At 36.4% G+C, this 22,832-nt stretch overlaps 2 protein-coding genes and 1 long non-coding RNA gene across 3 annotated transcripts in view; 2 read left to right on the top strand and 1 right to left on the bottom strand.

Moving 5' to 3' along the window:
- Nucleotides 1-14,496, top strand: part of LOC129757070 (pancreas transcription factor 1 subunit alpha) — a 31,525-nt gene extending 17,029 nt beyond the window's left edge. The window contains exon 3 of the mRNA XM_055754191.1: nucleotides 14,124-14,496. Within this exon, the coding sequence (XP_055610166.1) occupies nucleotides 14,124-14,284 (161 nt within the window). The 3' untranslated portion in view covers nucleotides 14,285-14,496. The remainder of the gene's footprint in view (nucleotides 1-14,123) is intronic.
- LOC129757071 (uncharacterized) lies at nucleotides 1,442-5,838 on the top strand. Its single transcript, XR_008739604.1, has 4 exons — nucleotides 1,442-1,880; nucleotides 1,941-2,231; nucleotides 2,359-2,493; nucleotides 5,580-5,838. It is a non-coding gene; the product is annotated as an uncharacterized LOC129757071 (long non-coding RNA).
- A 4,262-nt stretch (nucleotides 14,497-18,758) lies between the features above and the next one.
- On the bottom strand, nucleotides 18,759-19,739 carry LOC129757717 (uncharacterized). Its single transcript, XM_055755005.1, has 2 exons — nucleotides 19,377-19,739; nucleotides 18,759-19,313 (listed from the first exon to the last, which is right to left on the bottom strand). Exons 1-2 carry the CDS (start codon nucleotides 19,650-19,652, stop codon nucleotides 18,843-18,845), a joined length of 747 nt encoding a protein of 248 aa, XP_055610980.1. The 5' UTR covers nucleotides 19,653-19,739; the 3' UTR covers nucleotides 18,759-18,842.
- Nucleotides 19,740-22,832: the final 3,093 nt, after the last annotated feature.

The raw sequence follows: 22,832 nt of genomic DNA, 5'->3' as shown, positions 1-22,832 counted from the left end.
GTGTTGGGAGGGCTCTTGTCCTTGGCCACTTCCCAGTGCGTATGACCGTTATTGACATCACGAACAACCAGTTTCCGGATGGACAACGGAATGGAACCAGAAATTTTTACGTTCTCCATATTTTACAACTCATTCGAATGTAGACACCTGTTTGAATACTCCAGAGCCAAGCCAGTTGTTTATGAAACGTCAAAATACACAAAACAAACAAATTCGGGGCCTCTCGATGGAAACTTATCGAAATTATATTGATTTTTGAGTTGGACACTTTGTTTTGCCAATTATTTTTTTGGAATATTAATTGTTTTTTTTTTCTATCAGAAAAACTTTCTTTTTTTACCAGCGCAACATTAAAAAAAATGATAAGAGCATAACAAACAATATTTCAAAAATGACTACACAGTAAACGAAAATTACCGAGTTCGGTAATTTAGTTTACAGAACCTATTCTGTAATTCGAAAAATCTCGGTAATTTATCAATATGACGTCTTGTTTTTACCGAGTTCGGTAAATTGATTCTTGATTTAGCGAAGTTCGTTTATTTTTATATAAACAAATCGCTTTGTCGTAAACTTTCGGTAAAAAAACACCGAAAACTGTAAACCAGAGTCGATGTCATCTAAAACGTCAAGTTTCGAGCGTCCGTTTCTGGCAGTTTTGAGTGCAACTGTCTCTCTCTGATAACCGCGATGTTTTTACGATTGGTTTTACCGTGTGCTGGAACGGGATGCAGTCGGCGCCATTTTTTGAAAGTTTCGGTTTCGAGTGTTGAGTTGAGGTTGTGAATTATTGATTGTGTGTTTAGATTGCGGTGATAATAATAATAATTTCTGGTAAGTATAATTGGTGGTCGCATATAATGTAGAATGAGAGGACGGTATATTTGATTCAAATTATTGCGCTCAAATTTGAGTACCGCAACGCAGTAAAGAAACGAACCGCGGTCGTTCTGAAGAGAGGTAAAAAGAAGAAAATGTTTACTTTTTAACAGCGGTTGTTCTGTTTTCGTAGTGCCGTAAAGTACCGGATTCTTTAATTTTCAATAGTCTTGTCCAAAAACGGCTACTACCGATAGTGGACCTAGACCGACTATTAAAACGGATCCGATGACGATATCCGGAGAAAGCTATGGGTAAGTCGCTGTTGTTTTCTTATTGAAAGCGACAGCTTTCCGAAAAACAGATGAAGCTCAATTATCGGAATCAGGCTGACCAGAATCGGAACTCACTGTTGATCGCTATTTTTTTAATTTTCGGTGTATAACTCTAACATTCATCTCTTCGGAACAGCACCTTCCAATGTCGTAATTTTTCCCAGATATGCGAATTCCTTAAAAGATGAAGAAGAACGTCCTTCCGGATGAGTTTGGTAATTAAAATCTTTTAGTATTATAATTCAGGTCCGGTGAATTTATTCCAAGAATAATAAATCAGAACCGCGAAAGAAAAATAATTAAAAAAAAACTTCATGAAATATCGATGTTTGACTGCTTCCATTTCTTTCAGCTTATTTGGTTCATTTTGGTCAGGAAGGATTTTACATCAAATTGAATCTAATCGATTCCCTCTTTAAGATTCTAAATGTAATTTTAAATCAATAAAGCACAATTACAATTACAATCACTTTGTGTCTATTTAGGAAATTTAAGTGCGTCTGGCATCCCGGTGAAATCGAAAAGAGAAACGTCAAAAGCAGTCCGGATTTTGTTTTTTTTTCTCGTTGTTTTGATTGAACGTCGTCCTGATTTCGAGAATGCGCCCCGAAGTCCGCCGTGCCGGACATCCAACATCTGATGGGCGGCTCTTGCCATGTCCTGCAGCACGTCTCAACGGCCATTGGTCGATCGATCTCGACCCCCGAACCGATTGCGCTGACACGAGTAAGTACTTCAAAATAACTTCTATTGTATTTCTTTCGTTCGTCGTTCCATCATAAAAAGCAGCAACAGTCAAATCTGTCCGGCTTCAGTGATGCGCACCACAGAGACGGAGCGTCCACAATTAGTGTACTTCTCTGTAAACTCTGACATTGACGCCGTTCGGGAAAATCACGCAGTAGAACCTAACACCATTGGAGAGCTCCTACAATCTGCCCGCCAGTATGTTTGCACCTTCGGCGCGAAAGCAGCATGAACAGAGTTCGCTGAAGAAAAAATGGAACGATTCCGAGTCCATCGAAGAAAGTCCCCCTGACGAACGACACAGGTTAACGATCGAATCGATAATTAAAGGTAAACATTAGAAGTTATTTTATAATGTTAAACAGTTTAAATTTATACCAATCACCGGTATTTAGAAAGCCCCAGCTTAAGTAGCTCTATGTATAATCCTTTCTAAAAAATTCTTTTCCACTTTCAGACTGTAGCCACAATCAATGAAAACGAAGATGCAGTGCAGGAACAAATCGAAATAACGATCCAATATGGCAGAGCGCAATGGTCTGAATCTATCCGAATATGAGGAAACATTTTCATTCCTTGAATTACACATCCGGTAAGAAAATGATAAATTAATCGGTCACATTCTATAGGGAAAAAAATTTGTTATGTACTTAGATAGAACACATCGAAAACAAATCACTAAATTTGCACACCTCGACGCTTTAGAGACAGTCTCGTTTCACATTGAAGATTTTTTTTAGCAACAAAAACGAATACGTCAGATATACTCAGTAGACAGGTCTGGCCAGGGATGCCAGGTGTTGAGGAGTAAAAATCTGGGCAATTTTGAAAAAAAGTCTGTGTTTGTCTGTGCACAGGGAAGATCACAAATTTGGTACTAAACAAGACATTTGACGGTACATGTGACCGGGGGGGGGGGGGGGGGGGTGTTATTGTCCTGTGGTATTCAGGTTATTTTCGAGCTGAGGACACTGTTTCCTACCAATGGTCAGAAAATCAATCAAAATAAACACTCAGGATACGTTTCTTATTTGAAACATTCTGACTGTATAATTGGAAAGCGCCTCTCGCAACTGCTTCGCCCGACTGGTATGCAATCTCGATCAGCGCTCCACTCACCTATGCAAACCGAGTCGCATCATTCAGAATCATCGATTTTGCAAACATCGCATATCAGAGATGAGTGAGATACAAACTGATCCATTCTGAATGTCATTCACTCAGTATCCGCCTGGTTTATTTGAAATCGAAAACACGGCGGAAGTGAACATCTTTCCCTCACAAAGACAACTACAATTTGATTTTATTCTTACTAGTGTAAAAAACGCTGTAAATTCAAATAAATTTATTAATTGGCTATGTTTAAAAACAAACAACATTTGCTAATGATCGGTTGAATGTATCACTCACTCACTTCCTGAACCATTCACTCCTGATCCTAGACGAACATGATTCGCCATATGCATCGCTCTTTGGTGAGATTCCTATTGGATGATAGTGCTGCACTGTTTTGACAGCAAGCATCGTGCGAGGTGATCTATATGTTAGCGATGAATAGAACGAACGATGATCGGATAGGTCCAGTAGCAATCAATAACAAAACCCGATCGCTATTCGTTCAGTTGCGAAGTGCAATCAGGAACATTCATTGAAAATGAGTGATATTCGGAACCCTGTTTCCTACCACGTACCATGTTGATCGTATTTAAAAAAAGAAGTGGTAATAAATGCTTGGTGAAATACCAATGAATACAAGCGAGATTTCAGTCTAATCTGGCACTTACGGATCAAATCCGATGCATAAATATTGGTTTCATCACTCAACTTTGAAAATCTGTAAAATCTGGGCATTCTCAGCAAAAATCTGGGCAAAATCTGTGTCTGACCAATATCTGGACCAAGGGTCAAAAGTCTTGGTTTTACAGACAAATCTGGGCACCTGGCAACCCAGGGTCTGGCTGCTAAAAAAACTTATCGCCTTATTCATGAACTAAAAACTAATTCTTCGCTGAAATTTTGATATTTTAAGGTTATTTGAATACTATTTGAATTCTATTATACGAACACATGACTTAAACGCCTGAAGTTATATTCAAAACGAGATTTTGAACCAAATCGTAAACTTAAGAACCTTTGTACAAGCAACGCTATGAAACTTATGCGATCTCTACTACACAAGGGCGTTAAAACAGGGTTTTGTATAACTGTGTTTGTATACTTTCAAAACAATGAAAAGACTGTCTGTAGAGTGTACTGCCGCTATTCGCAAGACTGTCCCATATGCATTTTCGTCATTTTTCAGTTTATCTCAAAAATCGTTCAGATACAGTTAGTTCTTCAATTTAGACTAAAAAGTTTCATAACTTTGTTCTCAACATATATGAAGAAAATACCAAGTCATGTCTGTCCCATATGAAATATACCCGCAAAGCTGTCCCATATGTCTATTTATACAGAATGCTTCAAAATTGCTCCTCTAATTTACGTTAATTTTACAAATATTCATACAATGTGTGCGACAAAATAAGCATTCATTGAAATTGCGAAAGTTAGACTTGAGAAAACGGTACAGTAAAGTTGCAAATAACAATCTCCATAATTTTTACAAGCCTAAGTTTAGCCTAATGGGTAAATTCCATCAAACTGTTTTTTTTTAAAATTTCATAATAAGCTTATTGAATTGTTCTTTGTAAAACATGGAAAATAGTCAGCTACAAAGCCACATTTTTTAGGTTTTTGTCATGCTGTTACTTGCTGCTTGGACTTTCATAAAATCTATGAACAAAAAACCCGTACCTGGTAGCACACGCTTAAGTCATATTGAATTGATTTTTCTCATCAAATATTTGCAGCCAAGATACTTTGCTGTTTCTGATTCAGCATTTATTTCATTAGAAGGTTTTTATAGTCTTTCTTAAAAGATAATCGACCGAAAAACTTTCCAAATATGATGGTACAGGTTGTTTTATTCATGGAACGTTTTTATTCATTTTATTTTAGACCCACTCAATTCTTACGTTAAACTTTCTTTATCTATGACTATCTAAACATGTCATAAACATCATTTCAAACTTATTTTTATCAGTAAACAACCAGTAAAGTGAATAATACAGCGCAGATAGAAAGAATCAAATGATCAACTGACAAAAGGAAAGCCAAATATGGGACAGCTTTGCGGGTATATTTAATCCGCATGCGAAATATACTCGCAAGGCTGTCCCATCATTATTTTCTCCTCCGCATCAACAACTTCCAAATCAAAAACACATTGGACGAAATTCTACAACAATTATCTTAATATCTGTGAAGAAAGAAGTAGAAAAGGTAAAGTTTCAACCGAGAAATCCACGAAAGTTTATAAAAATCTTTAAAGCCGTTTTTCTCGGTTCGTTGTTTTTGCATATGGGACAGACTTGCCGGCAGCGGCAGTGTAGTAAAGTGACGAAAGTATTCTCATAAGCTAAATCATAAACTTTCAAAACAATGAAAAGACTGTCTGTAGAGTGTAGTAAAGTGACGAAAGTGTTCTCATAAGCTAAATCATAAATAACAATGTTATTCATTTCAATTAATTTCATGTCATAAATTGACTTAAGGAAAAAAGTTATGGAAAGCCAGTGATCTTGAAAAAGCAATGTTAAATTTTTTTTTTTTTTCATTTGAAACTTTCGCTTTCAGTACCTACACCTTTTGTAACCGGGAGCGCACCTGAACGCGAATTACCCGGCAGAATTTTATTGGAACTGACTAGTGACAGTATCAGTATCAAACAGTAGCATGGAAAATGTCTGATGCAATTTTCAAAATTCGATACAGTAATTTTTTAATATATACTTTGTAAATATTTAAAAAAAATCTGTCCGTTAATGTATTAATATTAATTTTTGGTTTCGTTACACTGTGACTTATGCTACGATTGTGCCATAAATTTAATTAAGAACCATTTTAATCAAACCAACTATTCATCATAATGTAAAATAAATTATTTTGTATGATTAATTTTTAACATACTCTCGCCGAAAAAAGCTTTTCGCCGCTTATAATTGTGATTCCGAAAGCCCATAACACCCTTATGTTTTATAAAGCTTTTCCAGCTTCGTTCCGCGCAACTGAGCATCTGAATTCCTAATGTTTATTGTCTCCAACCCGAAGGTGGCCAAACTAGCGGATTTTTATCGGATTGGTAAAAGAGTGTTCGCATTCACATTTATCGATATGACCATTGTTTTTTTTTAGTTGTAGATTTATCTTACATCGATGGGTGGCACTGCGGAATACGAAACAGCCCACGATGGAAGTTTCAATCGTCAACCAATTCTCTGTACTATTTGGTCATGGAACAGCCTGATCGAAATACCAAACAGAGAAGACGTTACAATTCAGGCCAAAAAAGAAACTTGAGCTGATTTGTTCGATACCACTTTAGAGAACTAGGAATGCAAGCTATTCCGATCACAGCGAGCAAAGTGGTCGTTCCACATCGGCCAAAGCTTTAAAAAATGATCTCCCAAAGGAAACGTGTCTAACAATATGAGTGGGAATGATCATGACAACGATAACGTCAGACAGGGAAAGCTTAGTTTGGCTGGTTTTTTGTTAAGCAATTTGAATGGCTAGAAGAAATTACACATCTTCATAAAGGTATAAATTAGAAATGCTTCCATTTGTTTCTATGTGCAACCTTTTTTTTTTTAAATTTCTCTAACCGTGTCCTTCTTCTCTGTTGGTTGTGACAGCGTTACAGCGGTGATTCTTCCTCCGGTGATAATAATCGCTATGATCGACAACCGATTGTTCCGTCACCAATGAATTGGCAGAGGATTTGCCTGTGGCAGTTAAACCATCACAACATAGAAAACAGTACGAAAACTCCGATACATGCGATGACGATTATAATGATATGGAGGCATCAATTCCGTTGAGCAAATTTGACATGTAAAAGATTGCTGGAAGAACCGCGTTCTCGAAAACCAAGTTTCAGTCAATTTCCGGTTACGGTTTTTGCTCCAGAATCCCGATTGACAAAAGACACATTAACAGTCCAAACAAAATCGGCCTACCAAGAGTGAAAGGACATGAAAAATGCTTCAGAATTTATCGACTCAAGAAAAATCCGCAATTCAACCGGAATCGAAGCTAGAATCTTCGAATGCTAGAAAGATTCCGAAACACTCGGAAGAACGGTCCAAAACCAGATGTTCCTAGCTGGCTGGAAATGAAGTGGCGTCTCACATTCTAAAACCTTCCCGAAATTAAATCATCGATTATGAAACTGACAAACTGAAACCGAACGGTTCGAAGAAGGAAAATGAATGCCAGAGGTGCTTCAGTAGCAACCGTCAACGATGTGGCTGAAGGTAAACGCAACACATAGGAGACCGGCGGGAAGTAATGCAGTAGGTATGAACCAACTTGAGGTGATCCACATCAACCAACTGGAGGTAATATTTGTATTTTAGTGATACTTTCGTTCAACTTATGTATACTTTTTTGAAATATTTTGCAGGAAAAGTAACCTGGACATGATCTGAATAAGAATTGCAATTTATAATTTATGAAATAGTTATAATTATCGAATGCTGTACTTGAAAAATAATATAATTTTCAACAAATTATTACATAAATCGTTTCCTTTTTTCTGTGAATCATGAAAAGATCTTTGAAAGATACATACAGATAGGTCGAATATGCTTTAATATTTATATCTGAGGAGTTATGGCTTGAAGCGTTTATGTTAATTCCTATTTTATATTTTTTAGCTACAGTCCATTTTAATTCATTGATTTTCACAATTCTCAATAAGGCATGGATCCCGATGGGAAGGTCGAAATCCTGAATTACCGATGTGGTTTATTTCGCACAGCACGAACTTCGATGTGAGATAACACTAGTCGATTCCAGAAAGTGCTCCATGTCAAAAAATCGTCGTTTTAACTGAGCCTCTAATGCTCATCAGAATGGATATGTTTCGCTTGTAGTGTCGTCTGAAAATGCCAATAATATTTACTGAAAACTGTGAAACGTTCGTAAATGTTTACCGAACATCGTAAAACATTCGGTAATTTCAGTTTTGGTGCACGGCGTATAACGCGAAATGATTCGAGACTCGAGTCATCTCGCGTAATAATCTGTGCATCATAAACTCAAATTATCGAATATTTTACGGTGTTCGGTTAAAACTCCTAAATTTGGCAGTTTTCGGTTAATACTACTGGTATTTTCAGACGACACTACAAGCGAAACATATCCATTCTGATGAGCATTAGAGGCTCAGTCAAAACGACGTTATTTTAGCATGGAGCACTTTCTCGAATCGACTCGTGTTATCTCACATCAAAGTTCGTTATTTCGGTAAAAATAAAAAATACCCATTTTTCGGTAAAAAATACCGATTTTTCGGTAAATATTACCGAATTTTCGATAGTAATTACAGACATATCGGTAAAAATCACCGGATATTTGGTAAATATTACCGAACTTTTTGAAGTTGTCTGGTAAAATTTACCGGTAATTCGGTAGTAATTACAGATATTTCGGTAAACTCTACAGATTTTTCGGTAAATATTACCGATATTTTACAGTTTTTTCGGTAAAAATGATCCATATTTCGATTATAATTACGGTATTTCGGTAAAAATTTTTAGGGATTTCGGTAAAATTTTTAGGGATTTCGGTAAAAATTTTAAGGATTTCTGTTAGAGTTTTAGGTATTTCGGTAATAATTACAGATGTTTCGGTGAACTGTACCGGTTGCTCGGTTCATATAACCGAGCTTTATAGTTTTTTGGTTAAAAATGACCGACCTTTCGGTAATAATTAAAGACATTTCGGTTCAACAATACCGGTTTTCGGTAATATAACGAGCTGTCATGTTAACAACTGTCAATATTTTGACAGATGATCTGCCGAGTTTTGGTTAATTTTTACCGAAAAAGGTCCGTAATATTTGACAGCTGTCACTCCTCGGCCATGAAAAAATTACCGAACAGTTTAACGAACTCCACATGTTAGGATTTCGGTAAAATAATTACCGAACTCGGTAATTTTCGTTTACTGTGTACGATGTGTTTTCGTTGAATTTTGACCAGAAAAATGAAAGAAATGATAAAAAATAATTTGGACACTTTATTTTGCCCCTCACTGTATGTACACTAAACCGCTGCAAGCTTTGTATGAAAATGTCAAATTTTTTAATTTTTACTCCTCTCATAACTTTTTTGTTTGTTTTTACTGCCAGAAATAGCAATAACAATTTTATAAGCGATCCATCCAGTCCTGAATTAGCGCAACGAGTTTTAATTTTGTATGGAAATTTGTAAGGGAATACAAAATTTTTCATTCAAAAATCGCCATAGGTTTACTGAAAGTTCCTAACAATATAACTTTGAATGAAAAATATTCCTTGATTCTTTCAGTACAATTCATGTGAACAAAGCACTTGTGTCCCAAAAAAAATAATCGATGTTGTACAGAAATTTTGTTTAAAAATGTTTTTTTTTTTTTAATTTAAGCGTTCTTGATTGCTTATTTCCAAGCTATGTAACCGTAAGTTAAGAACATAAAATCTCAAAAATCTGTTTTGCATTGTCAGGGAATTTATTGATTCATATAACCTTTGTAAAAGCATTTCATGAAATTAATAAAAGCTCTAGCAAGCAATGTCTACCATTTTTAAATACTTTTCAATGGGTTCAGATTTTTTCTTTTGAAAATTTCAATCTTTTTTAAATTTTATGGATGGTTTAATGCGCAAAAATATGTTCTTCCATACAAATTTCCATACAAAATTGAAACACATTACGCTAATTCAGAAATCAACCAAATTATCTCAAACTTTACACTGCTACTTGGTGACCCAAAAGGTATCGAAAAAACATACCGGAAAAAAGTCTTTTTCGCAGCGGTCATGAAAACTACAAAAGCGATTGATATTTACGTTGTACCCTAAAACGGGTTAAGATTGATCACTTTTTTTCAATTTTTCTCGATTATTTTTTCTGTTAAGAGTAATGTGGCATGTATCATATTTTTAAAACCAGTACTGGACTCCTATAAACCTAAAACATGGTTGCAAAATTTTTTTAGGTTACTTTAAATTTGATTTAAAAATCGATTTCGTCTTTGTTTAGAATTTGATGCTTTGGGATAACATTGAGCGGTCTTTACTTTGAAAAGTTTAACGAGTTTTCTTGAACATAAAGGATACAAAACACCTTCATGATATTCACAAATGCTAGTTATTGATAAACTGAGGCAGTTCGGGTGTTAAGTCTGAACAACAATTAAATCGAAAGATGGACAATGAAGGGGCTCAATTTTTTAACATTTTTCACAAAATTTTAACTATGTACTAAAAAATGAAATTTTGCCTTCATTCAACTCTCAAGGCCTTCACTATTCCTTTTTTATTTTTTCCAACAAACTTCACCATTTTATAGGGTCTCTAGCCTTTTGACCTAGACTGGCTTCCTTTTGGAAAACGTCCCTATTTTTTAAATATCAAAAATTTATCTCAAAATAGAACAAAACTACACCAAAACTATTAATTCACTAAGGAAAAAAGTTGAACCGTCACATAAATCAACCTGCTGCTTCCAAACGCTTTGATTTCATCAGAAAGGGTATTTGTTTGCGAGCCTTCGAAAAAAATAGATATTTCAAGACATCTGAAATTTTCAAAAAAAAAACAAAGTTTTTCCCAATGTGAAACTCAACATGTAGGTTTTTGAACGGAGAAAAAGGTTGGAGATATTTAACTTAAGACTTAGTTATTGATGATTATGTGGAAAAATGTCATGTTGATCAAAGCTACTCCGGTGATCAATGTTACCCCGTTTTACGGTACGTGACTTATTTTGCTCTATTCCCATGAGTATACTATATGTACTCATTAATGAACTTTAAAATTGTAAAAGTGCTCTATATGTACGTTGTATGGGACTTAAGTCACAAATAGTCCACAAATGTACTCTAATCGGGATTTACTAAGTCACAAAAAGTGCATTAAGGTGCATTCTTCCTGGCATGCTGGCTTTCTGGTTGGGTGAGTGCGCCTGAAGGTATGCTACGAAATCATATCACCACTTCAATTGTTAGTTTAGTAGTCAGCTAGAACAACTTCTAGGCGAGCGGCCTTGTGATAGCGTGTTCGATTGTCACCACGAAGGTCTGTGCTCTATACCGAAGTCGGACAAAGTTTTATTTTCAATAAGAAATTGGTTTACTTGAGTTACCATTCTGATGTTTAATGTAGGAAAGAAGCAATGGAGCAGCAAAATGAACAAATCTCGGCAAACCGAATTTTGTCGAGCTTGGGATACGGCGAGTGGCACCATGTACTGAACCTAGTAAATAATGAAAAAAAAAGTAATATGAACTGATGCCTAGAATGAAATTGAAATAGAGAGAGAAGTTTTTGCTCATTTTATGATTTTTTGGAAGTTAAAAGGTCGTTGGAAGCTGAATAGAAGGTCGTATAGACTTGTTTTGGAACATGATAGTATCAATAAATTTTGAACTGCATAGAACGTACTTCAGATCAATGATGGGGCTAAGTTAGGGATACCATACGTACTCTTTTAAGAGTACATGTACTCTTTTTCGACCGAGGAATGGCCGTACTCTTCTTTTTGTGAAATTTTACCAAATGTACTCTTTTTTTTGTTTAAAGACATTTGATCAGAAAAACCTTATGTATATCTTCCATTTTATGAGGTTAATTCACATTTTATGCAAAAACTACAAAAGGAATACAGCTTACAACAAATTACTAACATCTTGTTTTCATTAACCTGCATATTTTGTCGTTATAAAGTGAGCGCGATAAGCGCCTTTAAGTATACATACATAATCAATGTGTACACAACTTAGGTCACATGCTTAAATGCGCATTTATCTCAAATGATGATTGTAAAGGAAATGTACTCGTCAATAAAAAAAAAGAAAATTGGAAATAGATTATTTTCTATCTTTTTTTTTGTAGTTTTTCAGCATCATCAACATATAAATAATGCTATCTCTACGAATAATCCAACTTTAGCATAACCTCAACAAATTGACAGTATTTAAGTAAAAATATCTCGTTTTCCAATTACAGTAGAACCCCGCTAATTAAAGATAGTAGGAGCATTTTCTTTTATTTTGCATACCTTCCGGGCGCAATGCTCGATAATTAAATGAATCTTGTATTACCCTGATGGCTGGGAGCTCAGAAAACCGAACCCGCATGAGCCAATACTGTACGCTGAATCTTCCGTATCATTCTATTCTGATTACATTAATAGTATCGTTCGATATTGCATCTTGGCTAAGTGTGCCTTTGCTTGAACTGATAAAATATTATTCCAGAAAGATACGATGAATATTCTTAGGAACAAAATGATTAATTTTGCAACGCAATCAAATGATAGAGAACTATTTCAGAAAGATACAATTAATGGTCTCCAGAATTTATTGAGTATTTTAGCAACACGCACACGCACTTTTTCGCTGTCACATCAACACGCGTTGTCGAACTTTATAAAAAAAAAGTTTCTCCCGGATGAGGTCGGGCAAATTTTATTATTGGACTCGTACAGTTACGAAATTGTAACCGGAAGACGAAGATTTCGAAAAGGATATATGAGGGTAAGTAAAATTCCTTTTTGTATTCTGGGAAACTGAATAGTGGGAAACTGAAATTTTCTTTTTTTTATTCTCAGGCACAGGCTGGAGGAAAAATCCGAAGAAACTTTTTCTTCCGGAGACAGAACCAATGCAAGGAAAAGCGACACTACTCGCCGGCCACTGTAGCAGCAGCGCAGTAAGAAAGGTTCGGGCAGTGCGGCAGCAACAGGCTGAAATTCGTAAGTGCTGCAGCGATGGAACATCCGGAAGCTGTTCCTGCAAACATCCGCGGAAGGTTTGTTTTTTGATTCTTCATTTTAGAGGAATAATATACTATATGTAAAATAAAATGAATAAAAGTACATTAAACCTTTTTTTAATTTTTCCGGAAATCCAATTGCAAATAATAAAATTAACAAATCCCCAAATTTGGTTTGAATCTTTTCATTATTGGGTGACGATATGCTCTATTGTTACCTTTCTATGAGAGGATCATTAGATAAAGATAACACGAATGATCAAACCGTTTTAGAACGAGTAGAAAAAAGCAAAAAAAATGAATGGTTACTCTACTTAACGACCCGTTCGCTGTATCGTAAAGTGCGTCCAAACGATTCCATTTCATGGAAAAAAGACTACCTTGATCGTACTTCAATAATCCAAAACTATAAAGCTAATCTTTCGTGTGTCTTAGGAAGAAGATAATGGAAATCGTTATTGTATAATACTGATTCATGCGGGAAGTTATATCATTTCTTCTGACTTGTTGCGTATATGATCTCAATATACTCTTTTTTTGGTGTTGCGGGATCTGGTAACCCTAGGCTAAGTAAACTTTTTCGTGCCTGTTCTATGGGTCTTTTGGTTGCTTGGAACATGTTGTATTGAAATTAGAAGTCGGTTTTCGATTTTCAATGCTCTCGACTTAATTTTTTTTCAAATTATTTTTTTTAGTAATTAAAATATAACATTTGCGTAAAATATTAACATAAAACTAACATTTGAGAAGGGCGGTTAACGATGATTTTTATGATACTGGATAATACCTATTACTTAAAAAAAAAGTATAAACAGTTATCTAGAACTTTTGTAGTTGTATTTCAACGATTGGAGATAACCTTCCGTATATTAGAAATTTAATTTGGTATAAAGAGTCTAAACCTTAGAAAACGCAAAATTTATTCTCTTTTTTTTACTCCATATTTCATCCCATTACAATGGAAACCATATCACGGTTTTCGCTATCAACTGACAGTAAACGCCTCTTCCCTCGCACCATTTCCGAAGAAAAACAAACAGCAAATTTCCGCCTCGCTGTGCCTCGCAGCACGAGATTTCGCCAATGCTGCTCACCCTACTCATCTTGAGAGTCGAGAGTAGGCACTTTTAATACTATTGGAACATCACTTAAATTGGATTTGTAAACACTCGAAGCAAACACGAGTGTTCGAGCATAATTTGTTTGCCACGGATATGCTGTAGATATTCCATTCAATAATGGGGGAAAACTGCCCGCCAAGATTCGCCGAGTGAAGTGGCATTCCGGAAATGATGGGTGATGAGCAAATAAACTAATATCTGTTCTTTTTTTCTGTTCTTTTCGTCCGTTCCGCGCAGGTGGCAGCGGCCAGGTTCATTCCCTCTCGTGGCATCGGAAAGGTGATCGCAGTGCGGATGGGCGCTATTTTGCAAGGATCTGGCGTCCGGAGGATCCTCGCAGCAATCAACGGAACATCGCAGCTGGTCCCTCGTCATACACGAATGGGCTCGTCGGTTGAGGGCGAGGGTTGATTGCAGTTTCGTCGTATCATCAGCAATTACAAATCTAGTCAACAAAAGTAAACATTATTAATGTTAGTATTTATAAAAAAAAAGACGGTCATTACACCACCGGAAGTAATGATTTGCGAATGATTCTAGTCTTTTCAGGAATTTTCCTGCTCTATGTTGAAGAAAAAACTGTAAATAAACATTCTTTACTTAAAACATTAAACACCAACTATCGGCATCGAATTTATAATTAATTTAAAAAATCCGAAATCTTTCGTGCAAATAAACGGCAGGCACCAGGACTTGGTGGAAAAACAGCAGCGCCTTAATAGACACGCGTGTCGAACTGGATTTCCGGTACACGCACGCATTTGTAGGTATGAAGTTCCGAAAGGTTGCACCCCAACAGGAATGCAGCGGCGGTTTACCGATGATACCTACATACTTAACTCCCCTCGCAAAAGAAACCTACCGGTATATTCGTCGTCGAAGTTTAGGATGAGGGAAAATAGGGAAAAATGAACATCACCTGAATAAACAATAACACCAAGAGTGCCGGTACACAAAATTCAAAGGGGCGTTTCGATTTGAGTGGAAATGCAACCGAAAACGAAACTACTTCTCCGCTTTTATGTTGGAAGATTGAATTAACGGAACACATTCAAAATACATTAAAAATTGGTAAGTGCTTAATTTAAATGTCGCTTAAATTCAACTCAAAATAGTTAATTTTGTTTAAAAAATATCTCAACGAATTTCGAAACAACACTCAGTAAAATTAAACATTTTTGAATACTTTTCAGTAATATATTCACAAAAATGCTATAGATTAAAAGAAATTTACCCATGATACTTTTGTAAAGTACCGTCAACTGAGCACATGCAACACTTTTCAACTCCAATGACTTCTAAAAACTCCCGTCTACAGATAATCATACCCTTTATGCATCGAAAGTTTTAAGTTTAGTGCGACATCAAACTGACATAGTCAGAAAAATTATTAGTTTCTTCAGTTATTTTTAATTTTCTAAAAACATACGATTTTCACTATACATAGAAAATTGGGTAATTTGCAAAAAAAACTTTAATTTTAATGAAAATTCTTACGAAAACATAGGTATGTAAATTTTTGATAAATTTGTTATACTAAAAAAGCCATTACGCATAAAAACACCAATTGCAATAATTTTTGGTTCTGTTGAAACTAATTTTTATATTAAGGCGTAAAAATATTACAAAAAATTCTACTAGCTGTAATCATAAAATAAATGTTTGTATACATGAAATTTCAATGCTGACAAATGCGTGGTGCAAAACAATCATATTGGAGCATATGGAAACGCGATTTACAAGGTGTCTCTTTGATTTGCATTTGGTTGCATCTTACCCCAGACAGGTAACTGAATTATTAAAATATTTATTTAAAAAAATTTGGTAATTGCTAGATTAATATTTTTACACCAACAGTGTTGGTACAGGATGATCAAACCAGAAAAAAGTTTGTAGATCATATCATATCATATCATGTCACATCATATTATCAATCCATCATACTGGGTAAAATGTTTTACGGCATCAAAAATTTCAAAAGTGTTTTATATGTACGTTGTAAGGGACTTAAATCACAAACAGTTCACAAAAATGCTATAAACGGGATTTACTAAGCCACAAAAATTGCATTGAGGTGCTTTCTTCCTGGCTGGTTAACTTTCTGGTTGGGTGGGTGCGCCTTAAGGTATACTACGATATCATAGCCATCCCGCATAAAAAACACCAATTGCAGTAATTTTTTGTTCTGTTGAAACTAATCTTTACATTTTTTCTGAATTTAAAGATATTGCATATATTTAGACGTAAAAAAATATTACAACAATTCTACCACCTGAAGTCATAAAATAATTGTTTGTATGAAATGTATACATGAAATTGTACATTTATTGGTGATTTTTTTTTAATTTTGAAGATTTTAAAATACTAGCTTAATATTTGAAAAATTATGTCATCACCATTTTGTAGTCATAAAAAGATAGCTCGATCACATTGCTTAAAATTAAAAATTATATCAGTGAAGTGTTCCTAACCCCCATGTTGCCTGAGACCCCGTTTTACGGTAATGGTTATTATTATTGCGAAGTGAGTCATAAATATGAAAAAATGTGGAAAACAAAATTTTTATAAATGATTTGGAAAACCGTTGGCTATATTCGAAACAATATAAATTACCTACCTTTAGAAACTTTTTTCGCACGGATTTTATAAACATCATGTAAGGGTGACCTGCATGAAGTAATACAAAATAATGCTAGCTGGGTGGTAGTCATACATACATACACATACAACACGTGCGCCATCTGTAATGCATACTATAAACCACTTTTTTTTTTAATCAAGATAATTTTCTATTACTACTACTATTTTCTATTACTACTACTACGTTTTGAATTTGGTCGAAGTTATAACAAATTTAGCCGATTGTCCTCTTTCAGCACAAAAACAACATAACATATTTGACTTTTTATCACTCCACCACCGTTTTTGCGAATGGCACATGTCCAGATCCATCTTAAACAGAATATAAACATTGTTGGACCTATTGAAGTGTTAGCAGAGACAATTTCCGCATTTGGAGACAGTCTTCTTTGAATTTTTAGCCGTCTATCGTGTCAATCGTATTGAAAGACTGATTAATTTGCAGCTTTTACAAATCGTTATTTATTTATTTATTATTTATTTTATTAGAGAGGCTTGCTTGGTAGATTCGCCTCTATACAAATCGTTAGCCACCCCAAACATTGAATTTTACATTTTTTTTTTCTCCTTGTTCATACAGGCGAGACTTGTCAACGTTTTTCGTTTTGCTATCAATAACGAAATTTTTCAAAATACCATGTAAACTTTGGTCGAAAGCCTTAAAAAATAAAAAAAATGCTAAAATCGATGAGTGCGTACGTCAATCAGAAATTAAGAATTTCCATTGAAGTACAGATCAAAAATCCGCTTCAATCTTACCTCACAAAAAATATCAAGTGATGTCACCGAGCTTTTTATTCTTCCGAAGGGTCATAATTCAACCCCAAATTAGGGCGCGTATCACGGCATGGAACTAACATAATACGTATGCTGGCTCGTCGATTCCGAATGGACGAAAATAAGCAGAACCTGATTCACCCTTGCGTGATCTTTTTTTTTTTTTTTTGCTGCCGCTTTATTCAAACTAATCCGGCAGCTTTAAATTAATACTTGATGAAAAAAAAGATTAAAAACTGCTTCAATTGAGTGAAAAGATCGCCACTTTTCAATTATGATCTCGTTGGGATTTGGAGGATTGACGAAGTAGGAGAAAAAAACGGTTGAATTTATCGTTTCTCGCGAAAATGAACGTGAAAAATCTTTTTCGTCTATAAATCAACAACGCGACTTAACCTAAACTAGATTTTATAACATGGTGGAATCGATGGGGAATGGTTTAAAGATGAAAATAAAACTGGTCTTGTTGTTTAAAACTTCTAATATCTGTTTTTATACCGATTTCTCCGCCATGATGAAAATTTCGCAGGGAAACCCGGAGGAATTGGAATAAAAACAGTTCTAGAAGGTTCCGAACAACCAGTTCGATTGGCTCCCGTCATTCTCTTTGCCAGGCTATATGGATTTATACCGCCAATTATAGATGAAAAAGAACCATCGCCTTTATTTTATAGGTATCACTAAAAACTGATAAACGTTAACACAAATTTAGCCAAGTGTTTGGCGAGTGATTTTTGAGTTTAGCTACCACCTTACAAAACCTTTTTTTTCATTCAACCGTGCTACTTGTCTAACGACTATTAGGCTGGAACAAATATCAATTTCTTCTTTTGTCACTCGGAGTTGGAACATCGCGAGGGGGGGGGGGGAGACAATAAAAAATAAAGCGAAAAACAAATAAATTGGAATAAATTGCAAGGAAGCTTGTATGCAACAAAATTGTATACCATATTGTTGCACAAAACCTATAAATCAAGTAATTTTTTATAGAATAATTCAATGAAATCAAGAAAACAAAAGGTGAAATAACTCCCATCTTCTTAAATTTGTTTTTAGTCTTGTTATCTTTCGGATATTGGAATTTTTTATTGGAATTTACATGCATTACTTCAAACTTTATTTATTCCCTCCTTCGGGTTTTTGGAAATTTCAAAGGGAGGGGGGAAGGTGACAAAAGAAAAAAAATGATATTTGCTCCAGCCTTATTGGACAATAGGGTATGGAAGCGAAAATGTATTCTTTCTCTCCTTAAGAAAAAAAAACCCGTAAGATCTTTCAAAAGTTGGGTGTAATTTTCTACTTGTACGAATGCAAAACAATCATCCAAATTCGGCAGGCTTCCATCGCCTGTTCATGAATTTTCTTTGTTGAACCCAATTCCAGCCTCCTACGATAGGATTAGAATTGGAATAGCTCACAGTGAAGGCTTTCGTTGAAATTTGGTTTATTGAACACAACATAATTTGAATAATGTGTTAGTATTATCACATGGTAAAACTAGGTATCTACATAGTTGTTGGCTACAATCGTTGTTATCGCTCAAATATCTTTAGCCACTAAAAAAGATGTAGGGTGCTCGGGACCGATTCGTTCCGTGAATGATTTGCCACGGAAAACGAATTCGTCGAAAGGTACTTCGTTGATTAGGTTGAAGCCGCATTTGGCGCCAACGCGTTGGGAAATTCTCGATGTGAACAACGCCGACACCAACATTGGTTGCTTGTGCCTTTCATCTTCCGGCAAATATTCGGTGGCCTGTCCGGCTTTCAAGAGCTTGGCTAACTCCACCGCACAGTTAACCAGCTTCGAGGCGATGCCTTTACCCTCATATTCGGGTAGAGTTGAAATAAACATGATCTCAAGAAGGCAATCGATGTTAAACTTCTCGAACAGGTTCACCTTCGAGTCCATGGTTATCATGTAATTCATTGTACATTTAGAGTTCTCCGAGATGCAATGATCATCGCGAAACGTTTCAAAGTAGTTCAAATCACCCGGGGCGCTTCGGGTCTGTGCGTGAAGAGATGAAAATAAGCATAACCTAATGAAATTTAAATATTTCATATCTCATACCTGTAGAACATTAAACGATACACCCACAATCTCACCACTAGAAACATGTCTAGCAATCAGCGAAACGCCCCTACGCCCCACATCCAGGCAAAGTTGTTCCAAATCCTTCTGTGCCTGCAGATTTAGATTGATCTCGGCCCCTATGCAAACCATTTCATTCAGGAAAAAAGACTTCCTCAACACATCCATCGATTGTTCGCGATATTTCTCATCATCATAAAGTATGATTTCGACTTCCCCATTCATACAGGTTCCCCAAACGTGATTCCGAGCCATAATCTACGATGACGAGGTGCGGCTGTTATCTGTGTCTGTTTCAAGAATAAAACGATGGACAAATCCAACCTAATTCTCAACCCGTCGACGGTGCGTATAGAACTGACCAAGCGAAGGAACCCAAAACGAGTAAGCAACCTGTACAAATTAAGCGATAATTTACGTTTGAACATTTCACTAGTACTAGTGAATAGAAAGAGGCATCGCAAGGCGGACATAATGCACTAAAAACTTTTCATTCATTCCGTCTCGAACTGTCGTCGCGTGCAGACGTTTTTTTCCATCGTTCTCGTGGTTTATTATTCGCTCGCGTTAGTGCTTTCTAAAACACGGACATCCAATTCGTCTGAGTTTTCGCGAGTGCTATTGAATTAGCTGTTCCATCTTGAGATGGATTCCAATCCTCCCAAGGGAGGTCAAACCGGACCACCGGGTTCATCCAACAGAAGAACGGTGCTTGTATGGATGGACCCAAAAGGATTATTTGGAGAAATCCAGTTTTTGGTAATCAAGCCGAAACCCATTCATTATTGCCAAAACAATCGACCAAGACGTTGGTAAAATAGATGGTGCCCACCCAACCGATGGCGGTAACTCCTACCTTCTTAAGGTTAGGAGCCAGGATCAAGCCAACAAGCTGAAAAAACTTTCCCTGCTTCTTGATAATACCCCTGTTACTATCACCGACCACCCCTCGCTCAACGTTTCCCAATGCGTCGCCACCTGCCGGGATGTTGCTGGCGACGAGGAGTTACACCAATATTTGGCTGACCAAGGCGTGACGAAAGTCTACCGGTTTATCCGAAAAGTTAACGGCAAGGAGGAACCAACAGACACCGTAGTGCTGACTATCAAAGGATCAGCTCCCCCACCACACATCTTTTTCGGATACATCCGTGTTTCAACCCGCCCCTATTATCCCCATCCGCTCATGTGTCTGAAGTGCGGCAAGTATGGGCATACTAAGCTGCGCTGCCAACAAAGTGAAGTTTGTCTTACTTGCGGGAAAACCCAATGCCCACTCAAAATGTGACAAAGTACCACACTGCATTAACTGTAACGGACCCCATGCTGCAAACAACCGATCCTGTCCAATACAAAAAGAGGAACAAGAGATTGTTCGCATCCGTGTGGATTTGGGAATCTCCCAATCCGCCGCCGTGAAGGAGTACCGTTCTCGAACTGCATCTTCCCAAAGCGCCATCGTAGGAGTCCCCAGCAAGGTTCAACAGAGACTCGAAGCCAATCGTTCCCAGCTGCCGTTGGACGATAAGGATTCCATTATCCGTCAATTGCAAGCCCAAATCATCAAACTAACAACCAAGATTCAGGAGTTGGAAAGAAAAAACGAGTCAAGTTCCGGTGACGAGTCGAACAGCACAATGGTCAGTGTTTCGAGCCAATCCTCATCCCAATCAACACCAAAACGAAATCGCAACGGCGGATCATCCGGGGAACAATCACCAACCAACAACAAGACAATAGGCCCTAAAAAGAAAAGAGTGTCCCCTCCAAACGACCAGAACAACGCAACACCAGGTAACTGTGTGGGCCAGGCTCAACAAGAGGAACGTCATGCGAATACAGCATGATATATCAATGCACTGTAGCTCATATTAATGCTGTCTGTCACCTAAGCTCACCGTCGTTGTTGTGCATCGCTGATGCAACAGACCTTTCCTGTACCTACCCATCGATGTAGTAATGGATGGATCACTTTGGCATTATGTGGTTTCCACATTGGCGATCCTTCCAGGAGCCGATTTTTTGGGCCAAATTGAGGTACAAAAATTTTATAAATTTGCTTTGCCTAGCATTTATGAGTGCGAAGCATTTCAGCAATAAGCTGGTAAATGAAACACACCAGAAAGTGGACTTTGTTAAACGATTATTCTAGCACACATGCCGTGCTGAGTGGCGAGCTCAATTTGCAGCTCTTAAAGGCGAGCCGAGTGTGCTGCGCCTGCGAGCCATCTGTGCTGCGCTGATTTGCGAGCTGGAAAGCTGCGCCGAATTGCCAGCCAAGTGTGCTGCGCTTAACTGCGAGCCAAGTGTGCTGCGCTTTACTGCGAGTTAAGTGTGCTGCGCCAGCAATCCATCTGTGCTGTGCTAAATTGCGAGCTTGAAAGCAGGGTTGTCAACTATTTTTCAGAAAAGTCTGGAAGAATTTATAAAAATGTCTGGAAATGGCTGCAAATGTCTGGACACCCAAGTTTTAAAGGTGACGAAATTTTTTTTTTATTTTTTTGGTCCCCATATCTTAATATTGCAATAGACACATTTCACCGTGACGTGAAATCGCTTTTCCGGACTTTTCTGCACTGTTATCGTTCTAGAAGTCAACCAATTTACTTGAAAATGAAAAAAATTGTAGCAAACGGTCGCAAATTGAATTTCCTTCAAAATGAATATAATTTGGTCATTTTAAAATTTAAGTTTTTTTTGTTTTAATTGATTACTTTTGTGACGTGAATTCACGCTAGAATTAATCATTTCGGACTTTAGTACATACATCTTTGAATTCCTGTTCTCTCTGTGGAAATAGAATATCGGTGTCTTCAAATGAGTTGTAAAGAAAACAATTACCAACAATTTGATGTACGGAGCTTCTAGATTGAACAACAACGAACGAAGTTATGCTGATTTGAAGTTGTGACGTGAATTCACTCAGTTCAAACAGAACAGGGTAGTTGACTGAATTCACGTCACGAAATATAAAGTTATACTGTGGTTATACTGAACCATTCTTTGGAGTCTTCAAATTTTATGTAGACTTTCAAAAACGATATTTTGTTGTTCCGACTTTTACAATCATAAATTTTTAGTATCTGCACCTAACTTTTTCCTTATTTTGATTGGCACTTGAATAGCGACATATTGAGGGATCATATGTTAAAATAACTACTGTCTTTATTTAAAGATTCACAAAAAAAAATTTTTTTTTATTTTTTTTTTTTCAATCTTTTTGTATTTTTATTTGAAAATAATGAACTCAACTAAATTATGCTCAATTTGTCAAAATTCGACCATCTGGAGGGTCAACACAGCTTTCAGAGCACATTTTCATATAAAATTTAACGAGGAAACAAATTTTGTGACGTGAATTCACTCATTCGCGCTGTTGTAACTCAGCTAGATTCCAACCGATTTCTATAAATTTTAGTGTTTCAGAATCGTCTT

This window comes from Uranotaenia lowii, chromosome 3 (genome assembly GCF_029784155.1).
Source record: "Uranotaenia lowii strain MFRU-FL chromosome 3, ASM2978415v1, whole genome shotgun sequence".
Classification (NCBI taxonomy): Eukaryota; Metazoa; Arthropoda; class Insecta; order Diptera; family Culicidae; genus Uranotaenia; species Uranotaenia lowii.
Note: the sequence above shows the minus strand (reverse complement) of the source record. Positions and strands in the feature narration are given on the sequence as shown.

Excerpts from the sequence above, each read along its gene's own strand:
- LOC129757717 (XM_055755005.1), bottom strand. The coding sequence starts at position 19,652 with ATGGCTCGGAATCACGTTTGGGGAACCTGTATGAATGGGGAAGTCGAA. Across the intron at positions 19,314-19,376 it reads TATCGTTTAATGTTCTACAG|ACCCGAAGCGCCCCGGGTGA; the intron begins GTATGAGATATG and ends CTTCACGCACAG.